A 27,471-nucleotide genomic window follows, 5' to 3' on the forward strand; every position below is an offset into this window, starting at 1 on the left:
CCTATACAATTGTTGTGTAATAAAATATGGATGGTTCTTGTAATGGAAAAGCTTTCATACCAAGAATGTACACAAGAGAAGTGCCTAAAAGAAGATCGGTATTTAGACACTTGGCACTCTTTTTAGCATACTTAGAGGAGGGGGGCTGCTCAACCAGCAAACCAAAATCTTTAGCCGGTTTCTTTGAATATTAATCTGATCCTGAATAAGTAATATATGGTTTAGTATGTTAACATTTTATTTTAATTTTGCCTTAATAAAAAGTAAAAAAAACCCAACAACCCTGGGGGTTTAATAACAAAGGCAGCAGGATGTCTCTTCATAATGGAGTGCTGCCACATATTTCCTTTGGCAAGACAAGAACCATGAGGCAAACTCAGATCGCTGATGTGACAATAATATGAACAGGGTCATTACTGGGAACAACAATAGTTTTAGAGATGCACCTCACTCCCCAATACCCTCTTTCAAAGTGCTTCTCCTGACTGCAGAACCAGTACAGACAAGATCTTCAATTACCTCAGACACCTCACCTACTTGCTAGAGCACTTTCCCCCTGAAACATCAGCCATTCCCCCAAGAAACTCCTGAGTCTTCCTTAACTAATACCATGCCATAGAGCAGCCAGCAAGATACTCTCACAGGGCAATGAACCCACATCTTCTCCCAACAACCTTCCTACCACCCTCCAGTCAGGGGGATGGGAATCTGGGGCCACCTCTGAACCAGGAAGCTTATGCTATGGATGCCAGCTAGTGACCGAGATCACTTTAAATAACATTATACATTAAAACACTACATCCACAAAACAAAGAGAAAATAAATTTAAAAATAACAGGTGCACAAACCCTTTGCAAACAAAAGAACCAATCCCATCAAACCTGCAGATAAGCTACAGCAGGTTTGAATCCTTCATAACTAGATTATATCTGAAGATTGCATATTTCTGTATTCAAATAAGAATCCAAACAGTGGGGAAATGCTGTTTGGAAACACAGTGAGCATACTAATGTCAGCAAACTGAGACCTCTCTGTCCTTATATTCATCCTATTGCTATGTCTAGCTAGGCTTGTTGGGATCAGAGCGAATAATCTTGCTGTTCATAATCATGCAATTGGTAACACAGTGGCACTTGGATAAAATTATCATTAAAAAAAAAAATTAGTTCTTATCACTCCAAATGTGTTACCTTTCCTTGAGATCACACCCACCTATGCCTCCCCTTATGTCAGAATTTCAACAGCTTCCTTTATCTCAATATACTGTAAATCATGGTTAAACACACAACTGCTGTTTTATTCAGCAAAGTGGATAGATTTTTGTCTTCTTCACCCAACCAATCCACATTAAAAATGCATTTCACAACCATGCCATGAGAACTATCTGCACATGAACAGCAATTTAAGATTGTCTCATTTTAGCTTATTTGCAACAATGCAAAACATTCTTACGAGCTGCGTGCATGTAAGAAAACAAAAGTAAATTGAGCAACAAATGACTAAGTTTGTTATAAAACTACCTTTTAATACACTGCACTTTTCCCTCCCTGAAAACAGCAGAGACTGATTTATGTCAGACACAATATTCTTTCAAGCTGTCAAAATGATAAAATAAAGAGATACTGAGTGGAAAACATTGGACTGCCACAGGCTACACTGAGTGGTAAACAGCACAGAGTTCTTTATCCCTTTGGTTCAAGGAAAGCTCACATGCCTACCTTCTTGCCTTCTCCATATATAAGGGGAAACTTCAAGTCGTCCTCTTCAATGCTTTTGTATGCCCTGTGGGGGGGGATAAACAACATATTTTTTTTAAAGCTTGCACTCAATTAGTGACCCAGTGCCCTAACACAAGCAGCTGTGTATATTTTTATTATTTTTTCCTAGAGACTCCATCTTTGCAGCAAGCTGCCAATTTGTTTTTGTTTTTTCTGTGTAGAGATTTTCCTTACAGAACTGTGCTATTTGAACAAAAGAAAAGCTAATCCAAAGAACATGCAGTATTTAACACCAAGCTGTCCTTGTTTCTATTAAGCAGAAGAAAGTACAGGTAAACTGGAACAATATCCTAATTAGCGAAGGGGGTAGGAGGGGAGATATATTGCTGGGCATGGCATCAGCCGTACAATTATACATTGCCATAAAGAGCAGTGATTGGATTCACATTAATAATCTGAAACTGTGAGAAACAGCAGAGTTTGTAGATGGCTGAAGTGTGAAACAGTTCTCAGATCCAGTTCTCGCTTTCAGGAGCTGTTTATATCAAAGCAAGCTTCATATTGTGGAGGGCGTGAGAAGATATTTAGAGCCCATTTGACCTTGGCTAGGACATTCAAGGTTGCCAGAAATTCTGTGTTTCACAACAGCTTTCAAATGGCTGAGAGATGAGAGAAGAATGAGTTCATCCTCTAAATGTGTTTACACCATGTGCGCATACTCTACCTTTTACACAACTGATTTTTTAGCACTGATGGGGTTAAAAGGTTAGCAATTTTCCTGGTGAGAAATTAAGAAACATAGACGGTTGTAACTATTATAGCTCTTGAGAATCCTTTTGTATTACCAAACATATTCTCAGATCAATGAAATGGGGTGCTCGCTGGGTTTAGGTATGTAGCCCGAAACATCAAACAGGATTCACCTCCATCGCCTTCTCTATATGACAAACATTTTTTTCCCTTTGCTATTTTCTCCCTTTCCCCACCATTTGAGTTACCTAAGGACACATCACCTGAGAGAACAAATCAGTATTCAGCACTGAACTGGAATGCACGAGTGTGAAAAAAGAATGCACAGTAGTGCACCCTCTTGTCAGTCTCACCCAGAGCCTCAACACCTAATGTTCAGCTCTGGAGCTGGACTGGTTGTTTGAAGTCATGGGAATCAAATGCAATTAGGTTTAAACAACATTAAGGTTGTGACACAAACCAGCAGAAGCCAGGAAATTAAAGTTTAAGGCTGAAATCCTATGCTGAAACCCGCCTGTAACAACCCCGCCTGCTACCCTGAAATATTGCATAGAGCTGGGATTAATACAGGGTGTTACATTACGTAAGTACCTGTGCTGCACTACCTTGGCACAGCATGGGCAAGTAATGATCAAGAGGCAGTGACACAGGCATGATATTTAAGCCTCATCTTTACCTTGCCTTGCATGGTCAGCTGGTGTCAAAATTAGCTTTTTCAATTTTTGTTTCCATATTAAAAAGTTAGGTAAATGTATTTGAGTGAAAATAATAATAATAATAATTGCATATTTACCCTGTGCATTGAATGCAGCTCCTGGAGCAGATAAAGTCTATCATACAATGAAAGCCACTTTTTTTGTGAAATCTATGTTCTATGTAGCTGCTACTGCCCAGATACTACAGTTAAAGAAGGCATTCGTGCTACAGACTGAAAAGTACAGCTACAAACTGGGGAAATACTGGCTCTGCTGTAGGAAGCACAACTGAGTCTTTTCTATGCTCTAAGCTATTGAGCTAGTACAGCCAAAGGATGATTTCTTGGGTTGATGTTCTTCCACTTTCTTGGGGAGAAATAACTGTCCATTACAAAAATTATGTGATTCTCACACCCTAAATAAACCACAAAAAAAAAGATTTTTCTATTAGACACACCAAGTAAACTTAGTGCACTGATTCAATTCAAAAGCAAAGCTAGTTTCTTGATGGAAGGAACAAAGTCAGTTGTACAGCAGAAAGAACCAAGATGAGATACTAGCAGAATCTGTGGAAGAACAGGAGTCATGAGTCTCCATGATGGGACAGCCCAGAGGGTGTCTTTTTACAGGAGTGAATGAACGGGGGATGCTCTAGAGCTGGAGGAACAGGGTTAATACATGGCGAACATCTCAATGAGGAGAGCACATGGGGCTACTGAGCTGAAGTGCACAGCAGCAATGTACTGTTGAGAAAGCATCTGAGTGATGTCTTCCTGGGGTTTTCTATGGGGGATAGAAGCAGGTCAGATCCAGAATCTGAAAGGAAAAGGAGTCATAGATCACCTCATGTGCAACCTTAGGGCTAGCATGAGACCCGTCTGCATATGGAGCCATATGTAGGTGTGTTGCCCAGGAGCAGTCCAGGGAAGGACTTATAACACCTATCACCACTGTACAAGGTGGGCTCAGTTCTCCCACTGTGTCTGAGCAGAGCTGCCAGGGAAACAGTGGCAGCTTCCTGATTGCCCGTTAAAAAGCTACAGGGTGACCGCCTTTAACTTAGGTAACCGGTGCAAGGTCTTAAGAGTCACAAATCCCTCACTTGCTCTCTATTTTGTTTCCAGTAGAAAGTCACTAACTATAGCCTGAAAAGGATGCAGATTACTTCCTCCCCTTCCCCCAACTTGGCTGATATATTGAGGGGAACGGTTGCGACAGCTCCACTCACTCCCCACCTGCTCTGAAGCACATTTCCACCCCCAATTAAACCAAAAATGCAGGGAGGAGCCCAAAGCTAGCCCCATAGAGGACTGGGGAGGTTTCATTTCCCAGCATGGCTGTATTATGGCCAGTCAGAATCTGACCCCAAGTAACCAGGATGTTATGTGATTCCATATTACATACCGGATGGATCCAAATGGCTCTCATATCATAATCTAGGAAGGCCAACAAGCCATGAAAGATTTCTAAACTAATATTTTTGGCTTGTTAGATTTCAAATAGCAAACACCACTAAGCCATGGCACTAACTCCCTGCCAATTTCCTTTTTTAATAACAAACTGAGCCTGATCTTGAGCCACAAGACTACAGAAAAGTTAAAAATGCTTAAGCTTCTGGTTCTCCCATTCTCTTACAATGCTGTAAGTTACTTGGAGCAAGGAGCATGTCTGTCCTTATGCCTTTATGGACAGTGCTAGACACACGGTTGGTGCTAAAATAAGATAACATTATTAATAACTTTTGTTATTAATTCATCATTAATTTTGTTATATATTCATCACCATAATGACTAAGAATCTTTCAGTTGGGCATTAAGCAATGTTGTTTGGTCTCTCTTCCTCTCCCCAGAGGGAGAAGCGTGTGTAGTGAAGTTCAGACCTGCAGGAGAATGATAAAGGACAGCTTTTCAGCCAGTAGTTTAGTGATTCCACTGGGGAGGAGGAAGGAAACTGTGAAGCTCCTTTTGATTTATACTGTGTGAAACCTACTGTTGATTTCACATAGGCTACAACCTTCTGGGCTATTTCACTTGACTTTAAGAAATAAAGTTGCATTTACGCTTGCCTGTGTTGTTTATAGAGAGAACACTGTATATATAAAGATACTATATGGCCATTGGTATGTCATAAAACAGATGCATGCGGAGGTAGAGGAACCTTCCATTTTGTAAAAAATGCCAGCACAAGCCCCCTTGAAACATCCATATAATTCAACCTAAGCTCCCTTTGATAACAAAACAAATGCAGTTTCGTTGCGACTTGTAATGAAATGCTAAACTGTATTATACTGTTCAGCCACTAGGTGGCTTTTTATTTAAATGAACCTCTTTCATCCCTGGCAGAGCATCAAAGGATCTTATGATGAACACATTTGGTGTATATAAGCAAGCTCTGTAGCCAGTTCACATCTGGTACAGAAGTACATGACATGGTGTCAGGAGTAAATTAAGAACAGAAACAGAAGGAACAAAGCAACACTGGTTTCAGAAAGAAGGAAAACAGCAATAAACACAGGTGCTGACTTTCATTTTTCTGGGTGGGTGCTCCATGCCCCCTCTGCCCCAAAGCCCCGCACTCACTCTGCCCCTTCCCCCAAAGCCCCACCCTTGCCCCGCCTCTTCCTGCCCCTGCTCCGCCCCCTCTTCCAGTGCCCTGGCCTCACTACACCTCTTCCTGCCACTTCCTGCCTGCTGCCAAATAGCTGATTGGTGGGGAAGAGTGGGCACCGAACAGCTGATTGGCAGGGGGCCACCAAACAAACAGTTGATTGACAGAGGGCTAGTGGGTGCTGAGCACCCACTTTTTTTTCCTGTGGGTGTTCCAGTCCCGGAGTATCCATGGAGTCGGCACCTATGGCAATGAAGGTTGCAGGATCTCATCAACATGCCACTCTTCAATGCCCCAGAGAACTTCAGCTTCTTTAATTTATGCTATGGGGGTGCAAGCAGAGCATCTCTTTAAATCCTTAGATTTTACTGAAGACAGTCACAAAGGTGTCTATGCTAAAGGGTTCAGGCTACGTTGATACATACTTTATACCCCAGAGAAATGTGGTTTATGAAAGAGCATGTTTTCACCAGAGAATTGAAGAACGAGAGGGAAATGTTGAATGTTTTATAAGAGCGCTGCACACATTGGCTGAAAACTGTGATTTTCAGAATGCAAAACATAAAAATATCAAAGACAGGCTGGCTATTGGATTAGCAGATGAAAACCCTTCCCAGAAGCTACAATTGAAGACAGATTTAACCCTAGACACAGCTATTCAAATAGCAAAACACTCTGAACTGGTGAAACAGCAAAACCTAGAGAAATCTGACAAACTTAAAAAACCTAAAACTAGCTTAGAAATTGTAAAAAGACATTTATGCGTTAAAAGTCATCATCATAAAACCCCTGAGGCAAGGAGAGAGAACTTCCCTACATACACAAGGTGTGGAAAAAAAGTCATATTCCAAGAAATGATGCATGTCCAGCCAGAGCACAGAGTATAATAAATGCATGAAATATGGATATTTTGCAGCTGTTTGTCTGTAATACGAGTCAATTCCCTAACTGCGTTGGTGAGGCAATCAAGAGCCATTGTTTCTGGGATCTATCACTTAAATTGAATATTCGTGGCAGGACTATTGACTTTAAAATTGACTCAGGAGCTGATGTCACAGTCATCTCAGAAGGGACTTACAATCACCGTCAGCCCTTTCCACAGCTGAAGTCATCTGACACAGCTCTGATTAGCCCTGGAGGTATTCTGAACTACATGGGCTTGTTCACCACAGAAACAAATTACAAAGACAACAGCAATGCTTTTAGAATGCATGTGATCAAAGGATCAAAGACAGCATGCCAGTCACAATGGGCCTATGGAGAAAAGTGGAAGAACTTGACAGAGGATTTGATGATATCAGACTTTTGAAAAGAGATCCAGTACAAATCAACTTAAGAGACAAGGCTGAACCATATATTGTACAAACACCTCTACCAGACAGACTTTGGAAGAGACTAGTTGCAGATTTATGCAAAGTCAGAGGACATCCTTACCTGGTCATAGTGGACTATTTTTCCAGGTATATAGAAATAATTTACTTAAAAGACACAGCATGTCACAGTGCTTTTGAGAAATTGAAGTGTGCTTTTGCTCATATTAGTGTTCCAAAACAATTAGTGATGGACAATGGACCATAATTCACTGCAGCAGAATTTAAGTCATTCCAAATGAAATATGACTTTGATCATATTGTTAGCAGCTCACATTAGCCACAAGCGAATGGAGAAGCTGAGAGAGCTGTACGGACACCCAAGAAAGTCTTACAGCAGAAAGATCCATTACTTGTTCTTCTGAGTTACAGATCAATAACTCAGGTGGGGGAGTTGCGTTGTATGTAAGAGAGGAGTATGACTGCTCAGAGCTCCGGTATGAAACTGCAGAAAAACCTGAGAGTCTCTGGATAAATTTGAGAAGTGGGAGCAACAAGGGTGATGTCGTGGTTGGAGTCTGCTATAGACCACCAGACCAGGGGGATGAGGTGGATGAGGCTTTCTTCTGGCAACTAGCAGAAGTTGCTAGATCGCAGGCCCTGGTTCTCATGGGAGACTTTAATCACCCTGATATCTGCTGGGAGAGCAATACAGCGGTGCACAGGCAATCCAGGAAATTTTTGGAAAGTGTAGGGGACAATTTCCTGGTGCAAGTGCTGGAGGAACCAACTAGGGGCAAAGCTTTTCTTGACCTGCTGCTCACAAACAGGGAAGAACTAGTAGGGGAAGCAAAAGTGGATGGGAACCTGGGAGGCAGTGACCATGAGATGGTTGAGTTCAGGATCCTGACACAAGGAAGAAAGGAGAGCAGCAGAATACGGACCCTGGACTTCAGAAAAGCAGACTTTGACTCCCTCAGGGAACAGATGGGCAGGATCCCCTGGGAGAATAACATGAAGGGCAAAGGGGTCCAGGAGAGCTGGCTGTATTTTAAAGAATCCTTATTGAGGTTGCAGGAACAAACCATCCCGATGTGTAGAAAGAATAGTAAATATGGCAGGCGACCAGCTTGGCTAAACAGTGAAATCCTTGCTGATCTTAAACGCAAAAAAGAAGCTTACAAGAAGTGGAAGATTGGACAAATGACCAGGGAGGAGTATAAAAATATTGCTCAGGCTTGCAGGAGTGAAATCAGGAAGGCCAAATCCCACTTGGAGTTGCAGTTAGCAAGAGATGTTAAGAGTAACAAGAAGGGTTTCTTCAGTTATGTTGGCAACAAGAAAAAAATCAAGGAAAGTGTGGGCCCCTTACTGAATAAGGGAGGCAACCTAGTGACCGAGGATGTGGAAAAAGCTAATGTACTCAATGATTTTTTTGCCTCTGTCTTCACGAACAAGGTCAGCTCCCAGATTGCTGCACTGGGCAGTACAGCATGGGGAGAAGGTGACCAACCCTCTGTGGAGAAAGAAGTGGTTCGGGACTATTTAGAAAAACTGGACATGCACAAGTCCATGGGGCCGGATGCGCTGCATCCGAGGGTGCTAAAGGAGTTGGTGGGTGAGATTGCAGAGCCATTAGCCATTATTTTTGAAAACTCATGGCGATCGGGGGAGGTCCCAGATGACTGGAAAAAGGCTAATGTAGTGCCCATCTTTAAAAAAGGGAAGAAGGAGGATCCGGGGAACTACAGGCCAGTCAGCCTCACCTCAGTCCCTGGAAAAATCATGGATCAGGTCCTCAAGGAATCAATTATGAAACATTTAGAGGAGAGGAAAGTGATCAGGAACAGTCAGCATGGATTCACGAAAGGAAAGTCGTGCCTGACTAACCTAATTGCCTTCTATGATGAGATAACTGGCTCTGTGGATGAGGGGAAAGCAGTGGATGTGTTATTCCTTGACTTTAGCAAAGCTTTTGATACCGTCTCCCACAGTATTCTTGCCACCAAGTTAAAGAAGTATGGGCTGGATGAATGGACTGTAAGGTGGATAGAAAGCTGGCTAGATCGTCGGGCTCAACGGGTAGTGATCAATGGCTCCATGTCTGGTTGGCAGCCAGTTTCAAGCGGAGTGCCCCAAGGGTCGGTCCTGGGGCCGGTTTTGTTTAATATCTTTATTAATGATCTGGAGGATGGTGTGGACTGCACTCTCAGCAAGTTTGCAGATGACACTAAACTAGGAGGCGTGGTAGATACACTAGAGGGTAGGGATCGGATACAGAGGGACCTAGACAAATTAGAGGATTGGGCCGAAAAAAACCTGATGAGGTTCAACAAGGACAAGTGCAAAGTCCTGCACTTAGGACGGAAGAATCCTATGCACTGCTACAGACTAGGGACCGAATGGCTAGGTAGCAGTTCTGCAGAAAAGGACCTAGGGGTCACAGTGGATGAGAAGCTGGATATGAGTCAACAGTGTGCTCTTGTTGCCAAGAAGGCTAACGGCATTTTGGGCTGTATAAGTAGGGGCATTGCCAGCAGATCGAGGAACGTGATCGTTCCCCTTTATTCGACACTGGTGAGGCCTCATCTGGAATACTGTGTCCAGTTTTGGGCCCCACACTACAAGAAGGATGTAGAAAAATTGGAAAGAGTCCAGCGGAGGGCAACAAAAATGATTAGGGGTCTGGAGCACATGACTTATGAGAAGAGGCTGAGGGAACTGGGATTGTTTAGTCTCCAGAAGAGAAGAATGAGGGGGGATTTGATAGCAGCCTTCAACTACCTGAAGGGGGGTTCCAAAGAGGATGGAGCTCGGCTGTTCTCAGTGGTGGCAGATGACAGAACAAGGAGCAATGGTCTCAAGTTGCAGTGGGGGAGGTCCAGGTTGGATATCAGGAAAAACTATTTCACTAGGAGGGTGGTGAAACACTGGAATGCGTTACCTAGGGAGGTGGTGGAGTCTCCTTCCTTGGAGGTTTTTAAGGCCCGGCTTGACAAAGCCCTGGCTGGGATGATTTAGCTGGGAATTGGTCCTGCTTTGAGCAGGGGGTTGGACTAGATGACCTCTTGAGGTTCCTTCCAACTCTGATATTCTATGATTCTATGATCAACACACAGCAGTTATAGGATACAGTCCAGCACAACTCCTGATGGGAAGACAACTCAGAACTACTGTTCCAACTTTGGAAAAGAACCTGTTTCCAAAGTGGCCACACATGGAGAGTAGCCAAATTGGATTAAAAGGCTCAAAGAGCTTATGTACACTTTTAAACAGATGTCACTCAGAGAACTGCCAGGTCTAGAGCCTGGTGACTGTGTTGATGTCAAACTGGATGGAGAAAAGGATGGACAACTCGAACTGTTGTAAAGAAAAAGAATTCAGCACCCAGATCATATGTGATCGAGACTGACAGTGGAGAGTACAGCAGAAACCATTGACATCTACAGTTTGTTCCTCAGAAAGAACAACAGAACAAAAACTCTACAGATGGCAGACGCAGAACAAGACGATGATGACTCAAACTGACCACAGCCAGTCGCTGCAACTAATGGAGAGACAAATGACCAAGTTATTACACATTTGGTTCATATAATTAGAAAACAAGTATGATTCAGAGACACTTGACAGACTGATATGTGCTCAACCTCAAAGACAGCATGATAGTGTAAATATTGTAAATGGCAGGAATGTAGAACTTGCAAGGGGAAATGGAATGGAATGCTGAACTGTATTATACTCTTCAGGTGGCACAATATTTTACCTTATCCAAATGAACCTCAGCCATACCTAGCAGAGCATTAAAAGATCTCACGATGAACACATCTGGGGTGTATAAGCAAGCTCTGTAGCCAGTTTGGTACCAGATATGAAGTGCATGACACAGCCCTTCAGTTTTCTCCTTATTTTCCTGACCAATGTCTCAGAAAAAAGCAATGGCCACAAGAGCATGACAAAAGTAGTAGTAAGAGCAAGGTTGTGATATTGCTTACTGCTCTGAGCCTCCTTAAATCCTCTCAATGCCTCCATCACAAACTGGGTTTAAAAGGGAAAAAGGAAAAAGTAAAGAAAGAAGGGTAGCATGTACTTGGATGGATCTAACTGGTATTTTTTACTTGGTTTCATGTTTTTTTTTTTTTTTTCATTTAAAAAAAAAGTAATTGTGAAAGACTGTTGCAGTCCAGAAATGCTCAGTAAAGGCCTAGCATACACACCACCCACAAGTTACATTTGGATTCAGTACCAACATTTTGGAAAACAGTGCCAAATTGCATCAGGAGCCAAAAGAAGCGCCAAAACTAGAAGCAACCAAGATCTAGATCAGAGGTGGGCAGAGTATGGTCCGCGGGCTACATCGGGCCTATGGGACCGTCCTGCCCGGCCCCTGAGCTCCTGGCCCAGGAGGCTAGCCCCCGGCCCCTCCCCTGCTGTTCCCCCTCCTCTGCAGCCTCAGCTCACCCCGCCGCCGGGCAGCTCAGTACTGGCGCACCCCCTGCAGGGGGTGGGGGCAGGGGAGAGCAGGGAGGGAGGCTCACCCGCAGCCTCAGGGGAGCAGGCAGACAGTGCGGGTGGCAGGAGTGCTGCGAGCCAGGGCTGGAGGACTCAGGAGAAGCATCGGGCGGCCGCGCAGCCGGCGGGAGAGAAGTGGCATTTAAAGGGGAAACTGCCGCTTCTCTCCGGCTGTGCGGCTACCCCTGTTCCCCCCGAGTCCTCTGCCCATGTTCTCAGGGCCACATTCCAAAAGGGGCTGGGGAGGGGCTCCAGGGGGGCAGTTAGGGGCAGAGGATCCCAGGAGGGGGTGGTCAGAGGACAGGGAAGGGGGGGGTTAGTTAGGGGGTGGGATCCCAGAGAGCGGTTAGGGGCAGGGAGTCCCAGGAGGGGGCAGTCAGGGGCCAGGGAGGGGGGTTGGATAGGGGGTGGGAGTCCCCGGGGGCCTGTTGGGGGCGGGGATGTGGATAGGGGTCAGGGGGACAGTCAGGGAACTGGCAGCAGGGGAGTTGCATAGAGGGTGGGGTCCCGGGGGGGGGGGGCGGTTAGCGGTGGGAGGTCCCAGGAGGGGTGGTTAGGGGACAAGGAGCAGGGGGGGTTGAATGGGTCGGCGGTTCTGAGGGGGGCAGTCAGGGGGCGGGAAGTGGAAGGAAGCCAGGCTGTTTGGGGAGGCACAGCCTTCCCTACCTGACCCTCCATACCATTTCGCAACCCCAATGTGGCCCTCGGGCCAAAAAGTTTGCCCATCCCTGACCTAGATGATGTTACTCATATGCTAAGTGGAATCTGGTCTAAGCACACTGCAGAAAATTAGGAGGACACTGCTAAATGTCCTGCACAGGGCAATCTCTGGAACAAACTTCCCATGCGTTGATAATGACAGCAGCTACTACAAAGTGTTCTTTAAATAGTTAAAATCCTCTAAAAGGTTATGAATGTCCACATCTTCTCTTTTAGGCACAAAGACCCAGATTTTGAAAAACAGGAACCTAAACTTAGGAACTTGTCTGGTTTTCAAAATTCCTGCGTGCCCAGTGAATCCTATTGATACCAGTGGGAACCGTTTGGTGCTGAATTTTGAAGAAAAACAAAAACAAAAAAACCTGTTAGTGCCTAAATATGGATCGAGTTTTGTCTCATCTGTTAGTTTTCTACAGACACCATTTTTAAATTGGCTTTATAAAACATGAAAAAATATGTTGTATTTTAAATCAACTTTGTTTAAATATACTCATTTAAAAAGAAAATTGAGTGAATTTATCACTTGTGAAAAGTGTCGTATTGACACCCTTGGGCATGAACAGATTGGCACTAATAACACAAACTATCCCTTGCAGTTCTGCTAACAGGCCTCAGCCCTACTCTGGGAAGGATCAGCTCTGCGGATGAGAGGGTAGTTCAGATTTCACATCCATTCCATGCTTTCCTTTTCTACTGAGACTGACTACAAAGTTGCTAGATCCCATTGCAAGTTCCTCCAGTGGTGCAAGTGGAATCCATTTCTTACCAGTACGGGGGCAGAGGGAGGAGCAGCTAACGGGGGGGGCATGTGACCCTCTCACGTGACTCCTCCCCATCCTTCCCCCAGCCCGGGGCCCCCACACTCTTTCCGTCCCCTCCCCGTAACCCACTCCCCTAGGGTGACCAGATGTCCCGATTTTATAGGGTCAGTCCCGGTTTTTGGGTCTTTTTCTTATATAGGCTCCTATTACCCCCCACCCGATTTTTATCCCGATTTTTCACATTTGCTGTCTGGTCACCCTACATTCCCCTTACCTGGGAAGAGGGGGGTCTCTGTCCTCCTCCTGCTGTGTGTATCTGAGACTTCAGAACCGCAGCCAGGAAAGGAGCAAAACGCCGGCAGCTCCTCCGGCGTAGCTCTACCACCCCCAGTCCCGCTCCCCCAGCCCTGTCCTCTGGCGGGGCTGCTGTACAGATCCCAGAGAGATGCAGCTCTCCTGGGAACTGCAGCGGGGAAAGGAGCAGAACGTGGGGCCAGAGGGCAGCCCCACGCAGGCAGGTCCTATGGTGCTGCTGTACCGCCCCCCCCGCCCTGACCTCTGGCAGGGCTGCTGTACAGACAGAAGAGACCCTGAGTGTAAGGGCTGGAGGTGCGCCAGAGGAACTGCCGACGTGGGGCCTCCTGTCAGCCCCATGTTCTGCTCCTCCTGTCTCTTTCTGGTATGCCATACTGGCTGTAATATCTTGCTGGTACGGCACAGCAGACCGTACTGCCCTACTTGCACTGCTGAGTCCCCCCAATGAGACATCCAGTACAAACCTGAACAAACAACCCAATGGAAACAGTTAATGGCACGTGGCGTGGTTTCAAGGGGATATCGCGAGCCACTTATGTTAAGTAAAAAGAAAGGACAGCAGTTTCAGACATGTTCTGTTTGCATTGATAACAAGGCTAGGGGCATCCCTTTAAGACAGGTTTGAGAGACAAAGCCAGACAGGTTTGAGAACACAAGCTGTTCTCAATACCCCCACACTACTTCTCTCTAACCAACATTCCCAGCTCATACAGCTAGAAAGTGGGATTTTAATCCTTGAGCAACATATAGATGAAACTGACTAGAAATGATCCCTTATTTACCTGTCTCTGGATAGAAGGGGAACAAAGGTTGGAACTAATTCTTTGAATAAAGGGTGTTCAAATCATTAATCTACAGGAACTGGTTCTCTATATAGTATATTTGATTATTATCACTGAACCAGAATAATTAGCCACTTATTACCATGCCTTCAAAGGAGAGGAGTGATAGTGTTCCTTAACCACACTAAACTATCTTTGAAAATCAGGCAACTCAGGCCCTGATCCAGAAAAGTATTTAAATACGTGCTTAAATTTAAGCACATGCTTATTTGCTTTTTTTGGATCAGAACCTCGGTTAAGACCCTATATATGGATAAGTGTCTGACTTTAAGCAGTCTTTGAAAACGTTTGCTGTAATCGGCTGATGCTTCATGACATGAAGCTGTCATCTTCATGTCATGAGGTTGAATGGGTGTGTACAAGTAAACTGAAAACCTAACATGGAAGGTGCTAAAGAGGAGCTAAAAATACTCAAAAAGCCTGTACAACGGAGTGGTGGTTGTGAGGGAGGGGAAGATGTCAGAAATAAGCAACACAAACTAAAGAAAAGATTTTCACATTAAAATATATTCGAGGAGGTAAAATCCTTTTTTTTTTTTATACACAGAGAACCCAGCGGAGAGGGGTCTGTTGCACAAATGGTGGGGAACTTCTAAGGCATCTCGTGGCTCTACTTTTCTCCTTTTGGTGTAGCAATGACTATTACTTTTCTGTCCTGTCTTTGTTTTATCCTGCCCCAAAGACACTGGCTCAGTTCCTGTGGCATGTGTGCACTTGGGGAAAGCAGAGTCATTCGTCACTGTCAGGAGATGTGCTGTACAAAGCAGGTCAGGTCTCATCCCCCGCTGTTCCTGCAGCTAGAGCTGCAAATCTTGAAAAGATGCAGAACATGCACATTGCAAACAACCATTTATCATTCCAGAGCTGTGCTCCAGACAACCAGGCAATGAGCTGCCTCATCCGCACATGTGAAAGAACCATTCTCCAGCCCCTCTCCCATTACAGGAGCTTTGCAAGCGGCTAATTCGCCTTGCTATTTTCTCCCTCTTGCTCTGTTTGCTAGTAGCTCTGGATTACAGTTCCTGCTGCAAAAATGACATCCTATCCCCCTGTTCTCTAGAAAGGCCTAAAGCTGCCAAGGTTGCCATAATCATTAAATTATGAAAATGTAAGTCGCTGGGAGGAAATTAATACCAGGCACGACCAGGAAAAGGCTGCTTTCTTGTGAAGTAATTATGAAATTAAAATTTGATCTCTCCCTGGCAGTTCTACAAAGGATATGAGACTGAGGTCTAAGCACAACAATACAGTCAGAATTTCAACAGAGGAAGCACACAGGGTTCCACTAGACAAAAAAGCCCATAAAATACTCATAAAAATATGAACTTTTTATTGTAAATTACATGAATTTGGCTAAAAGGTGTAATCAAGTGGGTGAAGATGCAGGGTTTGCAGACTTCCAATTACTCTTTACAACTTGGAGTCAAGCTGTTAGGAAATGCAGCTTATCTGAATAAGACTAATAATGCTAAGTTAATTAGACCCACAGGCATTGATCAGCAGATAAATTCAGGCCTAAAAGAGGGACACTGCCACTTTAAATACTGCCTTGGGATCCGAGGGAAAGCTAATGAGGAGTGTCAGTTGGGGCTGTTTTATTAGGTGGTTCTCTAGAGGATAAAGCCTGAGGTTTCTGTAACAAGGCTTCTGTGCTTGATTCAATAAATCAATTTATATTAAACAGGGGTGCAGCGCTGGCGTCTGCTTCATAAAGCACTCTGTGGCATTTCTCAATCTGCTTATCCACTTCTCTGTCAGGCTACCTGAATGTGCTGTCAGAGGACATTGAACAGAGCAATAACGAATAGGACAGCATCCACCTTGACATTATTGTTCAAATCAACTTGCGTGTTCCCAAGCAAAACGTGTGCAATTGGCTCTTGGTGTGGGATTTTGGGTCCCCGTTAAGTGATTAATGAGACCTTATTTTTAAGAGCTGGAGTCTGAGCTGCAGACGCCAGTACAGGCTGCACAATAAAAGCAAAGGTCATCCGTCCTAAACAAAATTAAAAAAACAACTTCGCTTTAAACTCATTTTATCAGATGATCAGAGGCTGAAAGATCTTCCCTGTTAGAAAGGAAAGAGAGAGCACTAAATAGGTTGGCAGCATTCCATGAGGTGGACAATATTGACCCTAGAGTAAAATGTTTTTTGTTTAGTGCTAGTCCTAGGATACCAGCCTTTTTGGTATGGAGTAAGTTGCACACAGAGATCCCTCCCCAAAACGTGATGGCCATTGGTGGCTAATTGTATACAACAACCACAAAACCTCACAGACACAAATGATCTGGGAACAGCTGTACCATTAGGTACACAGAATGCTCAGATTCTGCTTATGACTTCTATTCACTTTATTCCTAGTTTTTAATCCCTTACATGTAGTTGGGACTACAGCTGGTTGGAACATTTTCAATAAAATGCAATTTCGTCAAAGCCAAAATATTTTGCGGAGACATACATTTTCACCAGGAAGGATTTTTTGTCCAAGGTTTTGGTCACTTCTGACACAAAAAAAAATCTTCCTGACTCAAAAAGCTCAGGTATCAGTTTCAAACCAGCCATTTCAACACAATTCTGTTTTTGTGAAAATGTTCCAAAGGTTTGGGTTTTGTTCCCATACGGATTGAAAATAAATTCTGAAACCTCACGAGCTGCCATGAAATGGAACGTTGGCAGCTGATAGACTTTATGGCCACAAGTGAAGAAACATCACTGGTGTATCTGTTGTCTCATGGACAGCCCAGCAGGACATGTGGAAAGATACCAAACATGCCATCTTCATGACAAGGTTTAACTTCTCCCAGCCATAGGCCTGGGAACCCAGTACCACAGATCCAGCTGTGAGAAACTGCTCTTTCAACTTAGTAATACAGACGTCTGCCAGAAAATTGCAGCTTGAGATAGCCCAGAGGCTTGTTCAGCAGGAGACAGAGCTCTTAAGATACAATGCCAGCTACAATATATATCCCGTGATGGCTGCTCAACACAACGCCGAGGGAGGTGACTTGCATTAAGCTCCCACCTAAAGGCTATAGTGGAATTTTTGGCACAAAATCTGAACACACGAGACAGAGAAAAGAGACAAGGTTGGGGTGGGGGTCGGGTAAGGATTGGGGGAGAAGGGAAAGGGTTGGTCTCAAAGCAATTACAGGCAGCCTTAGACTAGCGTGAGGCAGTGTATGTTGCCGGATCGGTGGCCGTCCTTATGCTATGAGGAAGCTTGGCAGCTCTGCTACCACTGTGAGCTGCTGAAACAAAGCCAATGTGGAAACTTCACAGGGAAAAAAAAAATGAAAAAAGAAGCCCAACTGCATTATGACAGTTCCAGAGACAATAACCTTTTGTAATCCAAACAAGCTAGCCAAGCCAATCTATTGTTGAGCCTCTGAAAAACTCCAGAGCACAGTAGAAGGGAAAAAAAAAAATCCTATAGCTTCTAATAGAAAACACAGAAAAACGCCCTGAATTTTAAAATCAAGCACAGTTCCTTTTTCAAGAGAAACCCTGGGGGCTATGTTTTACACCACTGGACTTCGTTAGTTTTCTTTGCATTCAATAATTAAGTGTGAGAGTGAGTGTTTCTCTTTCAAAAACCATCCACACATCTACTCACTTGTGCAGGAGGTTTGCCGATCAAAGATCTTGCGAATTAATTCATCCCCTCCCCCCCCATGACCCTCTCTCTCTTCAAATTTGGCATGAAGAGGTCTAGGTTTGGCAGTGGCTTAGTACACCAGGTTATACTATAGTGAGTCTTGTGGAGAAGGTAAGGAAATATATGCTGGTTTAAACTCTATAATAGCTACCTTAACTCAAGGAGGGAAAGGGAGAAGTAAGTAACCTGAGGAGAGAAATCATCATCATGAAATAACAATCACTGAGCCTGTAGGTATGTTAGAAATCTAACATCTTAACCATATTTTTAGCCATTAAAAGGATTCCAAAGGTTGACCTCAGGGGCCTGTTTTATGAGCTAAACAGAAGACTCCTGCCTAGAAGATTATTACATAAGAACACACAGGTAGTGGGAAGCACAACTTCCTTGACCAAGCACATTTAAAATGGAAATGGCACCCTTATCTGATCAGCTAAGCTTCACGAGGACATAGCAGTCCCTTCACCATTAGATTGTTTTCAGCTCTGAAGCAGAGAAACAAGAGAGACTGCTGATACTCCAGCACCGGACTTAGTCTGAGAAAACGGCTACAAGATACTCAACTGCTGACCAACGACTCCAGTACAAAAGTGGTCCCCCCTTCTTTGCTCACATTTATAAATTCAGGGACTAGAGGGAAGACGTGGCATCATCTTCCACTTGCATTTTTGTGGCTCTTTCCATGCCCTTGTTCTTCAACTGTCAGTACACCTGTGGTGTACTTATAGGTGAATTTTTAGTCATGGTTTAAGACATGTTAACTAACAGGATTGTAAACTGTAGTGTAAACGCTATGCAAATGTTTGTCCTCTCTTACTTATCTCCTTTTTAAAGCTATTTAAAAATACCATCCCCCCAATCTTCTCATATGAATGTGTTTCCAGGCCTTTGATCATTCTTGTTGCCCTTCCTTAAACACACCTTTAATTTTGCAAAAGTTCTTTTTAGCTGGGATGACTGAAATAGGACATATAATTGATTTATATAATGGCATTATAATATTATCTGTATTATTCACCATCCAATTCCTTATTCATCCTGACATTGTTTACCTTTTTGACCACAGCTGCACAGCTCTACTGAGCAGTTCACAATGATGCCCAGGTTTTGCCTGAGTCGATAGTTAATTTAGAACCCCATAAGGTGTTTGAGTAGTTGGAATTTTTCCCTCCCGTGTGGATTACTTTGCATTTATCAACACTGAATTTCATTTGCCATTGTGTTGCCCATTCACCCAGCTTGTTCAGGTATCTGAAGTTCCTCCCATTATTCTCTGCTCCTGACTAACCTAAATGACTGTGTTATCTGCAAATCTCGCTACCTCATTGCTCATTCCCCTTTCCAGAGAACTGATAAATATATTAAACAGTGCGATAACTGTTACAGAATCTTGAGTCACCCTGCTGTTAACTCTTTGCCAAAAGGAAATTTGACCATTTATTCCTCCTCTTTGTTTCCCTTCTCCTAGCCAGTTTTTAATACTTTGCCCCTCACCCAATGACTACTTACCTTCTTTAGTAGCTTCTTGTGAGGGACCTTGTCCAAGTCCTTTTGAAAGTCTAGGGGTATCTACCCTACAACCACTTCAGTGGCACATTATTGAAGAGTTCTTCAAGCACATTATTAAAGAAAACGAATTTATGTTAAACCAGAGACTACAATATTTATAAAACAGAATGATTTCAAACACATGAAAGACTCGCATGGTATGTCCTTTGAGGGTCTTGCCTCACTATCACTCCTCACACCAAGAATGAGCCAAGGTCATAACTCTAGACAATCTCTGATTTATTTAAGATTTTGTTTTCTAAAAAGAATAAAAACTTGGATAGAGGGAGATACCCCTTTCACAACACACACACACACACACACACACACTGCTGTTTTGATGTAGACAGATTTATGCTAATCAAGAATGCATGCATTATCTTTTCCCCCCTTTCAATGCTCAGAAACGGCACGTTCTTACCAGCCAGTCATGTTAAAGTCCCTGTAGAGCATCCTCTTCCCAACTTCCTTACGCTGCACCCTCCTTGGAAACTCTAAATGTGTGAACTCGTTACCCAGCAAGTGGGGCTGCATGAAAGCCTATGGGCAAAAAAAACAGAAGCCATGCTCATAGCTTACAACAAAATTCATCTACAAGATAGTTTCTCTCCCCCTCTCCCATTTTTATGTATTTTTTAATTTTTTAAAAAGAGGCGATGAGTAACTATCCTAGCAAACAGTATTCATACACATGAATAAAAATCTGACAGACTATTTGGTGGTTAGCGTAGAAAGCTAATCAGATACCTCCATAATCAGCAGTGAGATCTCCCCCAAGTCTTCTATTTTCTCCCACTTAATAAATACTAATACTTAGTACTTGTATAGCATATTTCATCCATTTATCTCAAGGCAGTTTGACAAGGTGGATAAGCATTATCATTAAGGGTAAGATTCTGTCAAGGGTATTTTTAGTTAAAGACACGGACAGGTCACAGGCAATGAATAAAAATTCATAGAAGCCCACGACCTGTCCCTGACTTTTACTAAAAATACCCGGAGATGTGAGGGGGGGCAAACAAAGTTCAGCTGGGGCTTGCAGCTGCTCCCGCCGCTGCTCCTGTGGCAGGGGCTGACGGCTGCTGCTCCAGCCCCAGTGGGGCTGACCCAACCCCAGCTGTTGTTCTGGCGGCCCCAGGGCTGGCTGCTGGCCAGCTGTTTTGACAGCCACTGCTTTAGCAGCCCTGGGGCTGACAGCTGCTCCAGACCTGCCCCAGAAGTAGTCACAGAGATCCTGGAAAGTCATGGAATCTATGACCTCTGTGACAGAATCATAGCCTTAATTATCATCCCATTTTACATCTGCAGAATCAGAGAGAGATCAAGGCCCATCTTCAGTCAGCCAGCCAGTTCCCATTTTTGTAGCATTTTTATTAATTGCTTTCCTTCTTCTAAGGGAAAAAAAAAAAAAAAAAAAAAGCAGTACTGACCCCATTTCTCCTGTTAAACCTGGACCAGTTCCTGACAAATTGCCTATAACAAATAAACTCTGGGTTATACAATATTTTCTGTTACCATGAGTATATCTGGTCCTCCCGGAAGTTAATAATTTTTCATGCTGGACAGATCCAATCATAGTATGGGTAAACAAATTTACTAGAGCTAGTCAGAAAATGGAATCCTCCCCCTGAAAGAAAATATCAAGTTTTCAGCCAAAAACTGAAATATTCCAGTCCTGCCTCATGGGAGTTGTAGTTTGGGTGCCTCATATTCCCTTTCTCCTCTGTGTGTCCGGCTCCCTGGTCAAACGACATCTTTCCACATGAAGTACCGTGGTCTCAGTTCTTGGAGATGGGAGGCAGTGTATCATGGTAGCTGCATGGCAGTGGTGCATCATGGGAGATTAAATTCATCCAGTGACCCTGGCCCATAGAAAAGAACTAGAGCATGAGGCACCATAACTACAATTCTCATGAGGCACTATGGCGGCATTTCAGAATCAAAATATTTCTGTTTTCTGCCAAATTATTTTGGGTTTTCGCTTTCAGATGTTAAATAAAAATTGATTTTTTTTGTGGAAAGTGGACACTTTTCACAGAAAATTTAATTTAGTTAAAAACGAAATGTTCTGTCAAGAACAGCTTTGGTGAAAATGTTTTGATCAGCCCTAATATTTACACAGCTCTGCCAACGTGCCTCAGTTGTGCCCTGCTGCACTCCAGCTATTGAGATCCTTGGTCTCTCTACCAAAGACTGCTTGCTAATGTTACTAAAGGGTCTGATGATTCTGTGATGGGGACCGAATTCAGACTAAACCATTGGTTTTCATTTGGGGTCTAGAAAGAAGTTACACCGAAATCTCCAGATGTGAAAAATTAATCTATTAACACTGTGCCTGAGCTCACGTACAACATTAACAGTTATGTTTCCCCTACACATCTTACCATAAGCAGCAGCAAAAAGACAAACGAAAGAAAACATTTAAGGCTTAATTACATGTGCATTCTGGTGGGGTTTTTGCATTTACTGACAGTGAGCTCCTGCCTGAGACAAACTGAGTCAAATTAGCCAGGGATCACTGGGCCTAAGGTGGACAGACAAAAGTTGCATTTCCCCTTAGCCTTCTGGAAATGCCCCTTTCCCCCCTGTTCAGCTGGTTAAGGGAATAAAATCTGCCTTATCTTCAGCAGCAGCTGCAGTCAGGGAAGATCAAATGAGTTGGCATTAGTTTCTAGCGATGACATAAATGTAGTACTCATGAAAAGTGAGCAGTTGGGAGTATCTGAAACCTTTACTGATTTACCCAATAGCTCTCATACAAATACGTCAAAATAAAATATTTCCTTCATTTAAGGCGTGAACTTGCTGAATTCAGTGGGAGTTGGATCAGGCTCAACACATCACCTCTCTAGCCTAAAGAAACCGATTGCTTCCATTCTTTTATCCAGATATCTTTTGAGAAGAAACCTCCAGCTTCACTGAAATGGAGTCAAGGCAGATGACGTTCTGACTGGCTAACTAGAGTGCAATCTACTTTCAAGGCCCAACTTTCAAGTTTGATGGAGACCTTCTGCTCTTTTGCTGGAACAAGAGTTCCATCAAATCCCTTCTCAGCACAGGACAATATTACTTTATCTGCAAACTGTAGTCTTCAATAAAGTTCCCCTAAAATATTGTCCTAACGGGCCATGTAGATGGATCACTGTTCCCTGCTAAAAGAAAGAAATTATTGTAAGGTATTACTGATTTTTAAAAATGTCTAGTGAGATCAAACCTATAGCATACATCTTGGAAAGAGGTTTTCTTTTACTTTAGTATTTTAGATATCCAATATGTAAATTTATCTATAATCATTGCGTTTATCTTTTTTTCTTTTATATTGAAAACTATACACATCTAAAAGAGTTTGATTCAGTATATTGCAGTATAAAATATATTTGGTAATTTTTGACAGCCAAGAGATGGAATAGAAACCTGGTTTCTAATTTTAATAGATATTTTTATATTTTACTGATGTCCTAAATAAATTCCAGAAACTCAGTATTTTATTACATTTTTTTCTGGATTTTTCCAATATTCACTTTTTTTTTCATCTGCTGTGTTGAAAAAATGAAGTCAATAATCAGTTTAGAACGTTGTTGATTTCAGTTTTTGTAAAAAATACATGGATTATCTTGAGCAAATAATTACAAATCCAGTTCACTTAAAGCTTAGTGTTCTCTGCCTTTAAAACAGGCAGCACTATTTAAAACACAAAAACACCCTACCACCAATGGAGTTTTTTCCCCTCTTAGATTATCAAATTGCTTGTTTTACTGTATAGACAACTCCAAAAGAAACTAAATCCATAAGGCTTTTAGCAACATTTTTTCTTGGAAAATACGAATTTCCCTTATTGCAAAGGGAAAGTGATTGTGAGAGACTGCGTTTCATAAAGATTTGCTCAGATGGAAAGTCTAAGTCACACGTGAAATAAGATTAATAAAGCTGGCAGAGCTACCAGTGGACTGCTAATGTTCAAATAAGATTTCTCTTCCGCAGCCTACCCTCAATGTTTGATTTACAATCTAAGAATCTTAACTTGGTTCTAGTATTTTTGACGTCAGTAAAACAGAGAAGGAGAAGAGGAATTTGGAAGCTGCTGGTGTCTGAATGTGAGCTGAATTCTTATGTGAAGAAACATTTCTTTTGCAGTTATTCTTGAAGTTTCCCTGGTAATTCTATAAAGTGATATGAATGTGCCACTATAAAACACAGGCTTGACTCCTTTCAGAGTGACTTACTGAGAACTGTTCCCTATTTACTACGAGGCGTGGCTCTTCGCCTTCCTCCTGGTGACAGATTGTGCTTTGCAATAGAAAAAGAAAATAAATACAAAACAAAAATCTTCAGCATCTGCAGATCTTTAAAGGAGATCCACAAGCAGACACAAAGAAATCTCTTTAATTGATCAACAAAAGCAAAATGTGAATCAATTCTAACAACATTTAAATAGTGGTTAGACATCACATTTATCAATGATTTTACATATACTCAGTCTAGGTTTAAAAATATGCTAAGGAGAAAATATATTTCACAGAAAAAATGTTACTTAGCTTTAAAGCAAAAACAACCAACCTTGGTGAATATCAAATACTTTACTTTCTGTATCCTTACCAGGCTAGTTAAGAAAGCTTCACTCTACTATTCTGGCTTTAGGGTACAAAAAATATTTTCCACCATTTTGGTCTTTCAACAGTTATTACTGTCTGCTTTGGCACAAATCTACAGTATTCTGTATTATATGCTTTTGGGAATCAGCCATTTTATGGTTGTTTATATTAAAAATTCAGTGTTAGTTATGCTCTTTTAACAGTTAGCCATGTAGAAAAGAACCCACTCATGGAAATATGAGTCACTTTTCTTTCAACAGGCCGGTTTCCCCATTTCCTTTTTATTAAAATTGATCTGGAAAGCAAATGTGAAAACTAAGTTAACTCACATTTATGTACCAATATCCCAACAAATCAGGCTGTAGAAAGCATTTGTGTGCCTTACAATTCTCTTTGCGAAGTCCTTTAATGTTGACTACTTCACTCAGGCTATCCTAGAATGCATCATTCTGTGACATCCAATATCAGAAGTTTCATTGCAACTCATGGTACTATCAGGGTTGCCATTTTCACCCATACATATAGCCAAGCCTCAAGGAATAGTACTGTTCCTTTAATACAAGGACAATTATCATTGTGCCTTTTCCTCAAGCATTACATTTTAGTTCAGGACCCCACACTCAAACTGGAAAAGGTTAAGTGTGATGCATCCAGGAGAGGTTCCAAGCATACTGGTCAGTTACTCTAGGGCTGGATCCATATTCAAAGCCAAACAACAGGAAATCTAAATAGGGGAAAACATTAGAAAAAGAAAACAAGTCTCCAGGATCAGAAATATAGGGCCAGGTCTTTGGTGGACAGTTGTAGTTCCCTTTATATGGGAAAGTTTCCAACTGGTGGAGAACTGACACCGGCTGTCTCTAGCACAAGATGAGCACAAAAAGTGGCCTATAGACACCGTCTGCCCAATGCACCAAGCAGAGTTCTGGTGCCTCTGAAGATTTGGATTGAAGGATTTTGATTTAAGGGGAGTGTGTAAAGAAACACAAGAGTAAGAAATTTGGACAAAATGGGGATTTTGGAAGTAGACTGTACTACCATTAACCAACACTCATTGTTAGGAAGAGGAAAGGAGCCCCCGCTCCCCAAACCATACAAAATATTTCCATATCTCAGGTAATACTTTGTAAACTAATCTTTCAGACAGAGAAGTATCTATTTAAAAGAATTACATGAGGGGACGGGTGGCCTTGTAGTCAATGCATTAGACATACTCGGAAGATCTGCGTTCAATTCCCAGCTCAGGCACAAAATTCTTGTGTATTGTAGAGCAAGTCATGTAATGTCTCTGAGCCTCAGTTCCCCATCTGTAAAATGGAATAGCAATAATTCCTTCTGCCCACTCCTGGTCTTTCTAGACTGCAAACTTTCTGAAGCAGGAACCCTGCCTTGAATTGCGTACGGACAATATTTAGGCTGACTGTAATGCAAATGATAATGTTGTACCTGTCTGCAAAAGTCAATATTAACAGAAGTTTCTAGAGGGAATACATGATACAATATATATTGCAAAAATGCACTAAATGGCAAAATCTAGAATGATTCATATTAAAAGTCTCTTCAGAAGATAAAAGGGAAATTGACTGGGGTAATCTCCACAGATATATTTTTTGCCAGCCCAAATGCTGAAGTCTTAGAAAACTTCAGAAGTCAACAAATCAGTGCACAGTCAATATCTGGTTGGATTTTGCCATCTTTTTCACAGCATGCTAGCAAGGGAAGCACCATGATTTCCTTCCAGAGTGCCTCACGGATCATAATAAAAAGGTTGTCACAAATGCTGAGCCCTACAACTTCAAAGCAAAAGGACAACGCTTCGTAGGCTGGCAAAAGCCTGTCTGAAGAAGGGCCTACTACATGAATGGAACCTATTGGGGGGCAAGAAGACAAGTGCTATGAATCTGGAGAGGGAAGGGAATGCGAATGTAACACTTGTACATCTTTTGCTAAATGATCTGTGTCTTAAGGTGTCATATCTTGAAGAGGAGATGACTGCTAGGAGAGGATCTATAACTGGAAGCTCCAAGAAGTTTCTAGCTCATTGACAGAGCAGATTGCTTCTGCTGCAAACATCCATATGGAATCAGTGAGAGGAATCCAGGGGCTGCATTCAGTTAAACGCAGGTTGCATTTGAATGTACACTTTTCTCCTAAAGTAGTAAAACTCTAGGTGAGACTAGTCCTTACTAGATGGTTGGGGTGAGAATGACTCTATCAATGGAAGCCCAAGTGCTCCTTGGAGCTGCTAAGAAAGAGGTTCATGCTCATGGATATTGTAGGACAGGCCATACCAAAAACTACGCTATAATTTGGCCTGGTCAGAAGATCTTTTGTCTAATGGTTTTTCTGCATTGTTAAACTAGCTCTAGTTGCAACAGTGACCCATGCCACTTTCTTCTCTATTTCTGGAGGAGACAAGACTGGAGTGGGTTTATAGTTCATTTGAGCTAAACACATATTACGAGAAGGAAGATTACATTGGGACTGACAATTGCAGAGTGAAACATTTATGTTAAAATGACCAGAATGTGCATTTCTTCCTGTTGTTCGATATGCATGGGAGAAGGAACTGGGAAACTACATTTAAACTGGAAGCCAGAGACTTGCATCCAAACAAATCCAAAGTAAATACCCTTAAGACAAGGACGTGCAGTTAATATTGGTTTCCAGAGATGTAAGGATGAAGAGAGACAGGTGATAGCCCTGGACAGATAAGGAGGATGACCAGAAATCTCAGGTGGTTTAGATACATTATAACCAAGCATTTGAACTTTTAGAATTGGATGCTTATTCATGCTAAATAAGCTTGGGGTTCTTTTGAGGTTTTCCCTAATTAACACATTTTCCAAGTGCCTCAAAAGTACTGTTAGATGGCTACTACTACTTTTTTTTTTTTTTTTTTTTTTAAACACTGGAGTAAAAGTGTTACCGATGGAACGTTTGAAATTGTCTCTAATTTTGTTTCACGCTCTTGCTGTCTTGCGTGTATTTCCTTTGAACATGATACCCATGGCCCAGGCACATTTGCTACATATACAAATGAAATAAACAAAAAAAGGTAAAGAAAATTCCAGGGGAAACAGCAGAAGTGCTTTTCAAATCAGTTGCTTTTTTCAAATAGAAGCCAGAAAGGACATCAAAAGAGCAAAATCCCTTGTAGGCAATGCTTTATCTCTTATTTTCCTAGAGAAGTGCCAGGCTCCCAAGATACTACAGATTCTCTTTATTTTACAGGAAAACAAATTATTTTAAATATAACTAAGTATAAATATTTATTAGGTCTGCTTTGTATTTGGTTCTCTGAATAGGAATACATCCCAAAGTATTTCTTTCCTCTGAAATGTTCAGACTCAAGCAATGAACTGGAATAGGAATTAAATCTGAACAGAAAAACAAAAAGGCATTTCCTTCAAAAAAATGTTTTTAAAATCCCAACAACCTTGCCTCT

General features: G+C 42.4%; 1 protein-coding gene across 1 annotated transcript in view; it reads right to left on the reverse strand.

The window, feature by feature from the left end:
* Window positions 1-27,471, reverse strand: part of PPM1H (protein phosphatase, Mg2+/Mn2+ dependent 1H) — a 208,252-nt gene that overhangs the window by 32,154 nt on the left and 148,627 nt on the right. The window contains exons 6-7 of the mRNA XM_054025431.1: window positions 19,853-19,971; window positions 1,719-1,782 (exon numbers count right to left, since the gene is read on the reverse strand). Coding sequence (XP_053881406.1) covers window positions 1,719-1,782; window positions 19,853-19,971 — 183 coding nt within the window. The remainder of the gene's footprint in view (window positions 1-1,718; window positions 1,783-19,852; window positions 19,972-27,471) is intronic.

This window comes from Malaclemys terrapin, chromosome 1 (genome assembly GCF_027887155.1).
Source record: "Malaclemys terrapin pileata isolate rMalTer1 chromosome 1, rMalTer1.hap1, whole genome shotgun sequence".
In the NCBI taxonomy this organism is placed as follows: domain Eukaryota; kingdom Metazoa; phylum Chordata; order Testudines; family Emydidae; genus Malaclemys; species Malaclemys terrapin.